This window comes from Falco rusticolus, chromosome 9, assembly GCF_015220075.1.
Source record: "Falco rusticolus isolate bFalRus1 chromosome 9, bFalRus1.pri, whole genome shotgun sequence".
NCBI lineage: Eukaryota > Metazoa > Chordata > Aves > Falconiformes > Falconidae > Falco > Falco rusticolus.
The window spans coordinates 35,706,815-35,721,911 of record NC_051195.1 but is presented as its reverse complement, the minus strand read 5'-3'; the positions used below and the strand labels follow the sequence as shown (position 1 = coordinate 35,721,911).

At 42.2% G+C, this 15,097-nt stretch overlaps 1 protein-coding gene across 1 annotated transcript in view; it reads right to left on the bottom strand.

Moving 5' to 3' along the window:
* TRUB1 (TruB pseudouridine synthase family member 1) overlaps positions 1 to 2,884 on the bottom strand; it is a 30,992-nt gene extending 28,108 nt beyond the window's left edge. Inside the window, 2 exon segments of the mRNA XM_037399777.1 lie at positions 813 to 905; positions 2,696 to 2,884. Of these exon segments, the coding sequence (XP_037255674.1) occupies positions 813 to 905; positions 2,696 to 2,840 (238 nt within the window). The 5' untranslated portion in view covers positions 2,841 to 2,884.
* Positions 2,885 to 15,097: the final 12,213 nt, after the last annotated feature.

Below are 15,097 nucleotides of genomic sequence, written 5' to 3'. Positions count from 1 at the left end.
CTCATAGCTGTACCTGTTGATTTTCAATACAAAAAAAGTACTGTTATTCCTTCTAGCCAAGCAGGGCTACAAGGCTACGATTTAAGCAAGATGTAGTTTGCATGTTACTTATCAACAAAACTACTGCTGACAATCTATGATACGGGAATAATCCAGCCTAACAGTCATATCCACAGCTGAGTTTTCAACACCAGCAATTAACACATCCTGTTCCTTAAAAAAAAAAAAGGAATTTGATACATGGATTGCCATGAAAATTAAAAGACAAAATCTCTTTGATGACTCTTCTTTAAGAAAACAGACGGTACAGGAAGCAAAAACTGTTTCTGTACTGAGCCTCAAAAAAAGCAGCAGCTGAACTGATCTTACATACCTTTCATTTGGTGAGTATTACAACCCAAAAGGCGCCCTCAAAACCCCAGGAAAGTATTAGTTTAGAACAAACACTTTAGAAAATTATGATGACTATAAATCCTCAGCTTAAGTAAAACAAGCCACCAATTTCTGAGGTAATTTAGAATTCAATACACAAGAGTCTGTATTTTCACATAATAAACCACAAGTTATTTCAGGAATTGGGGGTGTGGTGTGGGGTGTGTTAGCCTTCCGTTAAGAAACATATTATATGCATGTAAAAGTATATGCAGAGGAAATTTAATCCAGACCACTTTTCCACAGTAACCTGTCCTTCCCCAAAAACCACAAACCCTGCCATGTGCATCCCAAATTGTTCCTTCACTTCTGATTACATGTAGGCATGAAAACATTTCCTGAAATCATCTTTTGATGACTGTATTTATATTTTTCATTACCCAGAACTCCTGCTGCTGCACTGTCCAAAGTTCCACCATGTCCAATTTTCAAAACTTGATTTCTTTTGTTCCCATTTGTTTGCACACCAGCTTCTGCAAATAGAAATTGAAAGGAAGAATTATAGGATAACCACAAAACACAGGAAAAATAGCACATATTTCCAGACTGCTAAAGGAGATAAAAACCAATTATTTAAACTATGAATTAGTAGTGCAGAAACTGCTGTACTGAATAAGAGCAATGACTCATCTAGATCTACTCCCAACCTTAAACAATTTGCAAGCTATTTTCACTTAGATTCTAATCAAGTCTTATATACCATTATACCGTTATAAACAGACCTTCACAGAAAAGTCTACTAGTAAACCAGCGGGATAGTTCACCTGTGAAGTTTCAATAACAAAGCACACAAGAACTAGCAGCAGAGTTCCAAAAATCACCTATTACACACAAATTTTCTGTTACATAATCTGAGCAATCCTTGTATCTACTTCCATGTAACAGGTCATGCTATGCATGTATGCAGCCCTATGGAAACTCTGCCATGAACTGAACTTGCTCACTGCTGCTTTTAAGCTGTCAGAGCATCTCAACCCACCATACTTCCTATGCAGCTGGTGACTCCAGGAATACTGCAGTCCAATGCACCTTATTTATTAGTATTAAATATGACAAATGCTCTAAGCTTCCTTACCTACTTCTATTATCTCTCCATTATGCCTTTCACACCAGGGAATCAGACATGATCCAGCTAAATCTCTTCCATACAAAGCTGAACTGAAGTCCATGCCTACACTACAGTTCACTTCAGTGTAGATCTGCCTGAATAAGCACTCACCAGTCTGAAAGTATGTTCTCACTTCATCAGGAACCGCCCAAAAGCCCCGATTAGATGATCAAGTCCCCATATCCATTATAAAGAGAATCTAGGCCATAGTCCCTCACACTTTGCAATGATAACATATTTTTTTCCCTAATATCTGACACACAGGCTTCCCTGTATTCTGAAAAAGCAGTTTCTGCAGACTACACCCAGGACTTTCAAATGCCTCGAAACACTGTGCTTTTCCCTCATTTGGTGGTTGGTTTTGTGTTTTTTTTTAAATGGCAATAGGTAGCAGGACTGAAGCAGAACATTCTGCCAGTGCTGTCCTGCAGAAATGCTGCTGGCAACCATTCTGGCAGATAGGTGCATGCTGTCCCCGGGACCCGGTTCAACAGCTCGCCAGGCAAGCTGGGATCCCGTGCACCGTGCACTGCAGGGCTGTAGCTTTCTGCCGAGGCAAATCTCACCCCCACTCAAAACGAAGGCTCACATCATGCTGTACCTCTAGGCGATAAGATGCCTGCCCCAAAAACATCTGTGGTCAATATGGCCTTACTGCTCACTGTGCTGTGTGACCCACATGCTGAGTCTCACAGGGACCCAGCAGCTCCACACAGCGAGCCAGAAAGTAGCCAGAAGCGACTCCATTCCCCCAGTCTGGCCCATGCCACAGCTGCAAACTACTACAAAAGCAAAACAAAACAAACAAACAAAAACCCCACAACAACAACAACAAGACAATTCTCCTTAAGTGTTCTGAACGCTGAGGAAGAGGGTGCAATGGCTCCAGCACCCTAACGAACACACATGCCGACACCCCCCCAGCCATGCCGGGCAGGGCAGACTCGGCCACAACACTCGGGGGCTAAACTTAGCGTGTTCACACACAGCCGGCCCGCTCCTGCCCTGGCACCGCCGGCAGGGCCTACGCGCACCTCCCTGTCGCGATTTCCTGTCGCGATTTCCTCACTTTAGCACCAAAACTCAACCTCGGGCCTCCAGGCCGTACTCGAGGAGTCCGCGCCTCACCGTGCGTCCCGCGGCCCGGCCACCTACCTGCTAGCAGCTTCTCCTTTAGGATGTTGAGCACGCCGGCCGAGGTGGGCCCCTTGGGCTTGTACACCGCGAACAGCCCGCTCAGCGAGAAGAGCTTGTCGGCGGCCTTGCCCAGCACGACGCCGCCCGCCTCCCTGGCAGCCATGCTCCCGGCAGGCCCCGCCGAGCAGGGCCGCCAGCCCGCCGGGACCGCCCGCCCTCCGCCCCGCCCGGGGGCCGCCGGGAAGTGTAGTCCGGCGGCGGGGAGGCCGTGAGGGAGGCCGTGAGGGGCGGCCGCCGGGCCGGGATCCCCCCCCCCCGCACAGCCCGGCGGCGGGAGCGGCTGCGGCACGGTGGCCAACGCGGGGGAGCTCCCGCTGGGAGCCCGGCAGTCCCGAGCGGGTGGCTTTAGGTAGCGCCGCCAGGCACAGGGGCGCTAACTGGTGTGTGGCCCCTCACCCATCGCCATGTTAGACGTCGCTCCTTTGTTACCCCACTGTATTCTACTCCACTGACTAGTTGCTCAGTCCATTAATCTTCCCGCCTTTGTATGAAAGGGCGCTGGGAGGGCAGGCGTCCCATAGACCTCTCTCCATGCAGAAGTACAGCATGTGATTTTTCCTCTTCAGGCCCGATGCATAGGGACTTGTTTCTCTGGCAACATTCCCAAAGCATTTCAGCAAGCCATGCCTGAGCAAGGCACCGAGAGCTTGGATGTTTCAGTCAGGCATTTCATGTATTCATTTGCAAGAGCCCACAGACAGAACCACAAAGAGACACTTAATAGGGAAACAAATACATGGTTAGCTGAGGGCTAAAGAGAAGCAAATCTTCCTGCTGAAGTCAATGGCTGCATCTGTACATGGCGGGATCAAGGTCCCTGTGTGGTTTTTCAGCCTGTACCTGAGTCAGCAGCTCACACCGTGCCTGCTGTCGCCTTCCACACCAGCACAGCCTGCGCCACCATGTCTGGGGCTCCCTGCGCCCCACAACGCCTGCCCATCTCCCCTGCACGCCACTTGTGCATGTTATTAATCAGACAATTTATTTGCTTAGATCTCTTCTACATAGCTGTAATCTGGCTGTAGAAATGCTCCCCGTTGCCATAAGCTGCGAGCGTGGGTTCCCTGGGGAGTGGTACAGGTGGCCACCTTTGCAGGACAGGGCAGCGAGGTGTCAATACGGCTCCAGAAGATAAAATGGCAAAGCCACACTGGTACAAAAGGTCAGCGAGAAAATTGCTACTGATTGACATGGAGTTAAAATGTAAGCGGAGTTGTGGAAGGCATGTTGTAAACCACGATGGAGGTTTTTTTGTTGCAGATAATTGTTTAGTCAGGCTAACCATTTGAAAACTATTCTCGCTGATTCCCTGTTACAAAGAGCATAAACATAGATCTCTCTGTATGTAGGCTCAAGCAAAACTATTTAAACATGACTGTTAAGAAATGGTGTAAGCTTCTGAGCAAGGAGATTGTGGCCCAAGGGCTGCAAAGCAAACTTGTCACGCCGTGATGGCCAGCAGTGTCATTGGGTCAGCGGACTGTTCTGAAAACATCACAAGGATCAGAGGGAGATTATGTAGAAACGAGAACTCCACTCTTGGCACAAAGACATCCTCAATGCAGAGCACCTCAGCTTTCCAAGAATGCAGTGGCAAAAAGGGCCCGTGAAAAAACTTCCTGTACTGCCTTACTACCTTCTCAGGACTGACCTAACCAGAGAATTGTCTAACATGATGTAATTAACCTGACGCAGTCATAGGACACAAGCTGAAGGTCAGTGTCTGACCCTCAGTATTGTTTACACAATTTGCAAAAAGGTGGGTTTTTTTTAATTTTTTTTAATTTTATTTTTTTTTATTTATTTATTTTTTTTTCTGAGAATAGGGTTTCAGGTATCTAAAGAAACTACCCCCTACTCTCCTTTTTAGTATTGATCAGGAAGTTCTTGTAGGTCTCCCAGACTTCTGCATCAGCAATTAAAACACAACACTTTGTTATTGCAGCAGATGGAGTCTTTGAAGGCTTAGAAAGAAGAGGTTTGCTTTGACTTCAGTGAGCATTGGATAAGGGCCCAGATTAAAAAATGTGAAAAATCTATTAACGACTGTCAGTATTTTAGTTAGCTGGAAGTATATGTGTACATAAATCACACATAGCTCTCTTCGTGGGGCAAGGTTATTCAGCATTCAAAATGGTGGGAATGATGTACCAAACTGTTCATCTCAAGAGCCTTACTTCAGATTTGCCTCATGTTGCTTGTGATTAAAAGTCATTACCATCTGCTCAGTAGCTTATTTGAAATGAGATGTTTATCTCCAATGATTCCCAGACAAGCCAGGATCCACAACAACCAAAAGCATGATCACAGTTACTGACTTTATTTGCAACCTTAATAAAGGGGCTCAGTAAGTGGCTGAGAGGATGATCTTGCTTTATGCATGGAACATGACAGGTCTAGTAGAGGCAGGCCAAAACCTCTGCTCAGGTCACTGGAATTGCACAAAGTGATGCCTTGAGGATCTGGTACAATTATGCTTTATAGAGAAGAGATAATGGGTAGTAGCTGTTGTACGTGGAAACAGCAGATGAATACTATTGCAGAAGACAAATCTGTTACTTGCTTGTGCAGAACAGAGTTGCAACATTTCCTTCCACCTTCTCCAGAAAGATGCTCACTTTTTTGTGTGCTTTCAGACTGGCTTTGTTGAGGTAATGCTCACAGACCACAATGCAGAAGAAAATGATGCTGCATTACAGCTTTTAAAGTAGATTCAGTAGCAACAGGCTACTGTATTTGTGTCCATTTTGTGGCTTTATCGTCTGTATCCAAATCAGAGCAAATAATTGCAAAAAGGTCAACCACGGCTCATGATCTTCCTGTAAAACCAAAGAAATGCAGCCTTTTGAAAGTTTAGGTCATAGTCATGTAAACAGTTCCTTGTCAGCTAGTTGAATTTCATCTGTAATAGGAACTATCAAAGCCTGAAATACATAGATTTTTTTTCCTCTAACTGTTCCATCTCCATAGTAAGGCACAGATAAATAACTCTTCAACTTGTTAGTTCATTTGGTCCCATTCAGATGGGCATGAAGTGAATAATTCATCATGCATGAGTGGTTCTTCTGAACAAAAGTAGTTTCTTCAGTATCTTGTTGTACTGCAGCAATTTTGAAAATTTCATTTAGAAGAAAAGGCTCCTAAACTGCAAGTATTTCTTGAGCAGATTTTTGGGTTTCGTTCATAACAAGATCGATAGTTACTGTTTAAACCAATTTGGATTTGAACTCCAGGCTTTTGTTTACTTTTAGGAATATATTTCTTAGACTTTTATTTTGGCTTCTCTGGTATTAGAGATATTATTTTTAATTTGGAATAGTTTAGACAAGAAGAAATTTTGGTTAGCTGATTTAATGCTGATTTATAGTGTCAATTTGAACTTAACCAGACAGAATATAGTAGGATCCAAATGTTTTTAGCTGTTTCTTCTTTATGTGAAATCCAGTTCTGACAGTTAGCTGAACAAGAGAACTGCAATTTTTCCCGACCACTGGTAAGACACAAATGGTGTAGAGCTATTGAGAAATATCATACAGATATCATTTCAGTTGCTCCTTATGGACCCTCATAGAACTGGAAAGTTACTTTTAATCTCTGATACATGCCCAGGTCTGTCTGTAATGATAGAGGACTAAGCATCATCTGGGATCAGAAGATTCAGTGATGCTGAGGGCAAGAAAAACAAAATACATTTTGCAGATCTTTGATTTTATTGCTAATAAATGTCTCTGTGGGATTCTCAGTTCTTGTTTAAATTTGCAGTTTCTTGTTACAGTTTCTGTCAAAGAACTAATTTTCCAAGAAGCTGCATCCTAATTAGGAACAATGCAGAACTCGCCAGATGTGCATATGGAAGAAGGCATCATATGAGGAATTGTTTATATGGACAATTCAAGCCCAACCTGCCTCTCTGTAAATTCAGAAAGTAAGGTTAAAAGGACCTGGACACTATTAAATCTGAGAAGCTGCTAAATGCCACAGCTAGAAAATGAATTCAGCAATACAAGTTGAACTGGACTATGTTTTCTTGAAAAACATTAAATCTTGGAGATACTGGGAGACAGAAAAAAAAATAGATCTGTAGCTTCACTAGTCATTCAGATCTGTACCTGTTTTCTCAACTGACTTGGTACAAGTTCAGCATTCAGATAAATGTGTTAATAATCAGCCCTTTGGCAACTCATTCTCATCTGGTAAGTGCACATATAGGCTGATTAACTATTTGTGATGGATATGCAAAAAAGAGAATACCTGAGCTTCTCAAATTACCTCCTTTCCTCAACTTTTCATTTGAGTGAAGGAAGAGATTGTACCTCCAGAAAAAAGCCACCTTCAACATCTAGCATTAAACTCATGCCAAAGTTGAATATTGTGCAGTTTTCTTGGCACAAGAAGGCTAAAGCCTGTGAAGCCCCCATGTGTTGTGAGTGAAGAGCTTCTCTTCCGAAATGCTCCTGCACTTCAAGATTCAATGTGTGTAACTGCAGCAGTGGCAGAGCCATCTCCTCTGCACAAACAACTGAGGCAGCTCAGATCCCCGGCCTGCTACTGGAAGCCTGTAGCAAATGCTTAAGGAAAACATAACAAGGAAGGGTGCAAGGAGTTTTTCCCCTTACATACCCTCCCAGCTTCTTGTTGTCAGCAGTCGGAGGTATTTTTAGCCAAAGCTTCAATGTGGACCTTTAGACTTAACCATTATCAGTGGATCCTCCTGCTGTTGTCTAATCTGCCTAATTGCTCTGGCAATGACCTTCTCAAGTTAGATGGAGGTTGTATGAAGGACTCCTGCTTATTTTATCATTTATTTTGAGCTACGTTGACTAGTACTAGGTATCTCCTGACTCTAGTACAATGAAAAATGGAAAATTCAGTCATTTATTTCCTCCATCTCTCTCAAGATTTGAAGGGCCTTAAATCATACCTTGCTCTCCCCCGTCTATCTCTTCTCAACGTGAAGAATCCTATTAAGTCTTTCTGCAGCTTTCTATTTAGTCACCCTTGGACAGAGGCTATTTGTTGGCTATAATCTTCATTATGATTGTAACCATCTTCTCCATCTATTTTTAGATTTTACAACATCCTTCCTGGTATGGGGTGACCAGTATTTTACTAAGAAATTAAAATAGGGCCATGCTATGGTTTTATAGCATGGCATGACAAGACCTTCTCTTGTGCTTTCTGTTCTTTCCCAAAATTCTTAGCACCTGATTTATTTTTTTGGTCTCTTTATGAGGTGCAACCCTTGACCTCCCGGGCACAGCTGTAGAGCCTCTTTCTGCACCAGTGAGATCAGATAGCATCATTAGCAGAGCTGAGTATAGATGGTAGCAGGTGCTTCAGGCCCTCACCATACTTTCCTGATGGCCTGACACTTCACGTATTGCAAGTGAAGCTGCCTGATAGCTGTTCTCTTTCTCCCTGTATCCTCCATGTTGTGGATGCTTTTGGGGGTCTACAGGACAAGCACACAAGTTATGTTATTAGGGAAATAATAATTCTCTGCAGAAGTAGGATAGCACACATCATTATTCGCTTATTAGTCTTTCCTCCCAGTCTGACAAGTCTTCATACTCTTCCCAAGAACAGCCCACACTGGGTGACTCACAGCAAGAAAGTAAACAGCCAGCTGAAAAGCATTTCTGCAAAAGGCAGAAGAAGCACAGAGATGAAAGTTCACATTACGATCTTGGAGTTACAGCCCAAAATGTAGCAATTCCTTACAAGCTCTTGTCTTATAAGAATATGCTCATAAGAAGAAAGAAATATCTCCCCTCACACGGAAGAAGGGCTGTCCAGAAACCCTAGAAAGGGCAATGGCTAAGCATCTCGGATTTTTCCTGCCACGAATAGTGGGAACATAAGTAGATGACCTCTCCCCAGACAAGACCTTGATCTACAAAATCTTTCCTTTTACTGGATGCATCCCCACAAAAGCCATCCTACACACTGGCTGAACCCGGCCTTTCTCAACCTAACTTTAACCTGACAGTTTTCTCTAAGCCACCTTCTTTTCTTCACTACAAAGATTTGATCCTTTTGGCTCTAACTCTTTCAAAGAAACACACACTCTATATATATTCATCTTTTACCTGAATATTCACACCTTGCAACTGCTCCTTGATGTCTGCCTAGCTTAACACCTTTGCTGTGAGATGCTTCTAGACATCACCATCCCAAACAATTACCTATGATAAGGTCAACGCTGTGGATTTGATATCCATTGTCCCAAGAATGAAACAGGAGCCAAGGAGGTGATGGCTGTGTTCCCTGGCCAAAGGAGTCAGTGGCCATTCTGGCTGGTTTTGCCTAGAAGATAACCTGCTGGCATGACAGCAACCATGGCACACCTTCTTCATCCTCTTCTATTGGCAGAATCTTGCCCTAAATAATAAGCACAAGTAACCATGGATTAATTCCAATTAATTCAGAAGTGCAGACAAACAAAAGTTGCCATTGCCCGTGGGTGGGGGCTGCCAATTGCATCACTAATGAGAACTCCAGAATCAATAATCAGGGAGCTCCAGGCAGTGAAGTATATTTCTAATGCACATTATAATACTGTTGACAGAAATTGTTCCATTTGCCATAAATTATTCAACTTTCAATTGTTTAGGCTTTGGAGTCTGTAAAGATGCTAATTGCCAACTGTAAGATTAAATTGATAATGTCTGCTTTTTATTTTTATAAAGTTGGACTTAAAATCACAAAGAGAAGACAGACGTTGATTTTACAGATGCCTTGTTGAAAATAAGGAGATCAAAAAGATGATGAGTGTTCTGCTTTTTTAATCAGGGTTGCGATCATTAAAGCGACGTTCCATATTTACCACATCTGTGTGAACAAAGTAACAAACATTTTTACCAGCCTACATACTTAGATCAATATTTCACTCCATCTGGGTTATCCCATCCCATATCTTAATCACGGACAATGAGCAACCCTAAGATGAGACTACATTTTCACATGTCACATCTGAAGTGCTATACTTTTCTTTGAAATAAGAAATTAAAATGTAGTTGAGTATTTACCAGGGTTTTTTTACATTTCTTCCAGATTTTCATGTATTTGTTTAATTTTTTCATTGGCTGTTTTATCTTGCAGGATTTGTAAGGATATTGTTTAGACAGATGGACAAAAAGAAAGTTTGTTCTTTGTAGTAATCACCATGGGGAAATGATAATGACAAGTTCATTTATATAATATATACATATTATGCTTAGAAAAAAGGCTATATGCTAGAACTATAAATTCAATATCATTTAGAAAGTCAGTCTGGTTTTTTCCACTTTAAACTGATTTCATTTCATTTGAGCCCCTGTTTAAACTGTTTGATGGGGGAAAGAGCTATTCATGGTATCCTGGTTCACATTCCACTTCTGAAAGGAGCATCAGTGCATCCAATCTCAAACGTGAAAAATAAATAAACTAAAATAAAGGAGGTTTTCCTCTGTTAGATGTTAAAAACTCCTTCCTGGAAAGCTGAAAAAAGGCCAAAGTATTTTTTTCTTTCAGCTCAGTTCACTTTGAAGCAGTGTTCACTTACACATCTGAAGAGCTTGATCCCAGGAGTGCTATCTGATGAAGTCAGTGAGAGGTAAAGGATGCTCAAAATCATGCCCTAATTGGTAACTTGGCTTGAAGGTACGTTCTCTGTCCTACTAAGAAGCCAGTTTACAGCAATCGTCCTATGCTGTAATAAAATCGTGGTAGGCTTTGGTGGCTGAGACTATCAGTGCATAAATGCAGCATTGAAAAGAGGCACTAAATGGATGTACTGTGGCAATGATATTTTGGCAAATGATAATCAAGAGGTGACCAGAGATGTGCAAAAGAGATCTACTTGAGTTACTGCTTCAGTATGGATGCTCTGCTTGAGTATCCTTTTGGTTTAAGCCCTTTTGTTCACAGGAAGGGCATTAAGTTACTTTGTTTCTGGAGTATATTTGTTACTTTTAAATCCAGTGCAGTCTATTTAGTCTTTCTTGATGCTTCTTTGTGAAACATTAATGAGAAGCTCACGCACACAGTCATAGAATTTGTCTGATTACTCCATTCATATTTAATAAGCTTGCTGCTTACACTTCAGAGTAACAACAGAAATTAGATAACGCAATACTTAAGTCCTCGAGTGCCCCTAATTTGGTTTTAAATTATTCATTGTACTGGCTAAGGGCAAGAGAGCTGTTGTAACCCGAAATTTATCTAAATCTTGCATTGTCTAATTCGTGCCTCTTTGTTGTTATTCCTACTATAAAATAACTAATTTTTATTGAAACTGAAAACATCCAGTTTTTATCTGTTGCAGATTTATCATAATTCCTTGCAGAATTACTGCAGTCAGCTAAAACCAAAAATCATTTAGTTGGACTTCAGCTGTATATACAAAATGCTAGCCCTGCAATCAAGTAAGACTGGGAAGATCTGTTCTGTTAAGGTAGTGATGATATTTTCTAGCTAAAACATTTTAAAGCTGTCAGTTAGACAAAACCACAGATATTAACCAGCTGCACTCCCACATTTTCAGATTTTTATGGTTTCATTCTATAAACTAAATGTCTCTTTCCTCTGGGTTATATCCAGAAACACACTACCAAGGTAATATTTTTAGGATCTTCAAAGTAAATAAACCTTGTAAGGTAAAAGGTCTAATCTAAGCCTTGGTGGGCCCCCAAGCAGTCTAAAATCGTATCCTAAATGTTGGTGGGCTCATAATCTATTTACCAAAGCAGATGGAATCTGTCATACCTTCAGATTCATTGCTGGGAACGTCCCATTCTTAGAAGTCATATCTGAAAACAGGACGAGAAAATATAGCTCAGTTCAGATGTATCCCAAGTTTCACAAAAGCAGGAATTTATAAGAACAGCTCACTTAAGGAGACTTGTGTCTTTTGATCCAGTCCCCTAGCAGAGATTTGCTTTCCTCATGAGAATGGTTCATAAACCACTTCTGAGTTTAAATCTTTAGTGGAATATGTACATAGGCCCAGCATCAAAATGGATCAAGTACCTAGGGTGCTGGCTGTGAAGTTTATCTCTAAGTGTTGTTACAGACTAGCTGGCTGTCCAACAGCATGGGGCAACAACAGACTTAAGGGGAGGGGTACCAGAGCATCAGTGAAATACCACCTCCTTCCAAAACATCTCAGGGGAAAATAAATATGAAAAATAAAGTGGGGTGTAACTATGTTACACACAAGCTAGAGGAACCCAGAAGCAGTGCAGCTCCCCCACCTTTTCCTCCTTGCCTGCACCGCTGAGTGAAATGGCCCCACTGTGGAAAGCCCCAGTCCAGGTGAGTGGCAGCACAAAATTTGGTCAGTTCCCACTTCCCACACTTCAGCTTGATGAAACCACCTGGTCTGAAAGGCCAAAATGAAGAAATAGCATAGAAAATGTTGTTACTCTGTTCCTAAAATACAGTAAGTCCCCATTAAAAGTTTGGAACCTCTTTGTACTAATTGCCTTTCAGGTGACATGTGTGGTAATGTGTCATTATCATCACCTACCTGTTACTAAGAAATAAAGTAACACATGTAAGAGTCGGAGGCATTTTGTTGCATCTCGAGTGCTGTTTCACTGGAACGCTTATAGAGACAGATTGCATATCCTGACAGCAGTCCATGGGGGGAAAAAAACAATTTTGGGAAGGCAACACAATCTAAATTTCTTAGAGTTGAGCCAACAGACAGATGGCAGGAACTAAACGTCCTTAAAAAATTCCCATGGCCGTGGCTGTCCTGCCGTCAGTCTGATACCTGGCCAAACTGAGGGCCCCAGTGAATGAACTGCAAGGAGCTTATAGCTGCTTCAATCCAAAAAAGCTTAAGGGAAAAAGAGCTGGAAGAGATGAACTGCTGTAAATGACGGCGACTCAGAAAGTTAATACGGGGACCTACCCATTCAATCCTGGCAATAGGAGAGAGTGACTCTAAAAGAAATCTGTGATTTGATAGTCAATAAGTTTTTTTTTCACCAGTAGTGGAATAGTTATTGTAACTGCTCCATGGCCAGCAGATCCAGCTGCTGGAAGTTTACCTCTTGTGCAGAAAACAAGGGCAAGGCTTTTCTCCACTTAAATCCTCGAAAATACAGCTTAAATCAGATTTGTCTTGGATGTGGCAGAGGCAGATTTATGGAATAACAACCTCTCTGGTCTTCGCTCACTCCTGAGCAGGTACCAGCCATGCAGCTGCCCCAGCTACCCACTGTCCTTGTGCCATAGCAGAGTTTAAGGATTCCTCTTTCAGATAAATCCCATTAAATAATTCCTCTGATTTTGCCTGGGCTTTGGAGAGCAAGAAATACCAGCTGGGGGAGGAGTGAAACCTAGAATAGCACTTGTATTGAATAAGTCTTGTGAGACTTTTCCCTCATTCTTTTAAATACAGCTTAATGGTTCAGACAACTAAAAGAGGGCCTACTTTCCCCTTCAGAAGCATTCATCCAGATTTAGCTTCAAAGTCCAACTCTTTACACACTGAAAACTTCAGGTTTTGTGAGATTCATCAACACACTACACTTGCTTTTCCCCAGAAAGCTTTGTGTTGCCCAACCAGCATAAAACAACCATGGAGTCAGACCAGATGCTCACAGGAAGGTGCCTATGTGTCAGAGAATCACCATTGTGTCTCCAAAATCAGCTGTGCTTTGTGCTCCGGGTCAGCAGCTGAAGGAACAGCTTTGTATGATGCTGGTAGACCAAGCTTCAGTTCATAGGCATATGCTCCTAAATGCTTCTGAAAATCTTCTGAGCTTGTTTCAGAGGTTTCATGGGGCAGGGCACAGACAGAAAGGATGACCTTCCCTTAGAAGCCCTTCCCTCGATGGGTAGAGTTGGCAGCGTCTCCCACTCCTGATTCATATTTCCATCTGTCCTCCCATTGAAGGATGAGGGTGAAAACATGCCTGGGGGAAGGAAGGCTGGCCACAGAGCTGTTACTGGTTTTCCCTGCACCATCACTGTCCAAAGTGAAGGAGACATCCTGGCCATTACAGGCAGGCAGGAGGGGTTGCAAACACTTACAAACCACTGAGCTGATTAAACTCGCTTTGATCATCACAGTAATTCTGCATCAAAGACACTGTGTGGCAGATCACTGCATTGCACAAATCACTGCACTGGAGCCATTTCTGGGTAAATGTTTTTGTTCCTAAAGCCTGCGGAGAGGTTCTTTATTCCACAGTAAAAAATGAGAGATTGAAGCAAACTATCAGAGGAGTAAGCAAGCTGTGGGGTCTTCTCGTTTCCACTGGGGCCAGCCTTGTACAGCCAGTCCAGGCCCAGGGAGCAAAGAAGATACTTAAAGCCACTTTTCTGCTTTCTGGTTTTGATTGCTGTGTGCTTCTTGCCCGCTGATCCAGGCCTTTGTTGTTCTATTTACCCTTCCCAGAAGTGCACTTAGCGATAAATGGAAGATTCAAATTCAGGCATTCACTCTGGGGAAAAAGTAGGTTACAATATATAATGGTCACAGTTTAAATCATCCAGGTATTGTATATGCTTTTAATGGATATCACAGAAAAAATATGCCATAATGCTTGCAAATAACTTTTTTTTTCCTCCCAACAATGTCTATTTTAAGTTATAAGTCATGAGAGATTTCAGCTATTTTCTTTGCTTTCAAACATAGCTTCCCTCTGTGTCTCTGACTCTGAAGTAGAGAGCTGAATTCAAACTGCAGAGAAATCTGTTAGAAGATGCCCGGAGGTACATGTGGCACAAAGACAGAGGAACTTTATCTGCTTTTCTGGCTGATCTGAACTGATTGTGGGGATTAATGATTTATCTCTCTTTAAAGAACTCCTTGGAGCTACATAGTCTCAAATCAGATAAAGTATATACCATTCCCTGACCAGGCACCTGCCAATTTAGGTTTAGCCTTTAATCTGGGCACTTTCAGTTTTGCAAAGATTTGACTTAAAGAAAAGTTTCTTGAAAGATACCATCAGTGTTCATCAGTTTTCCAAAGCCTGTATGTTATTTCTTCTCAGAGCCCTGCTAGCCTGGAATTTTTTTTGAGAAGAAAGGAGAAATATTAGAAATTTATCTTTCTGCTGAGAACAATCCAATACCACACCTCTGTCCTGGATAAATCCCTTGAACAGTGCATAAAGCTTGAGCTGGCTTCTGACACAAGGACAAAGTTTGCCTTGGAGAGTATCACAGGCATCTTTCATCCTGCCCTCGGGACTAATGTAGGTTACCAGCCGGCACAGAGAAAGTAGGCAGCTCCCTTGTCAAACTAACATCTGTTCAAGTTTGCTGCAAACTTACGTATCTGCAAAAAGGGAGGAAGGGATTGCTTAGAAGCAGAAATACACAGTGCTCGTCCCTAGACAAGTTTTTAAGAGGACAATA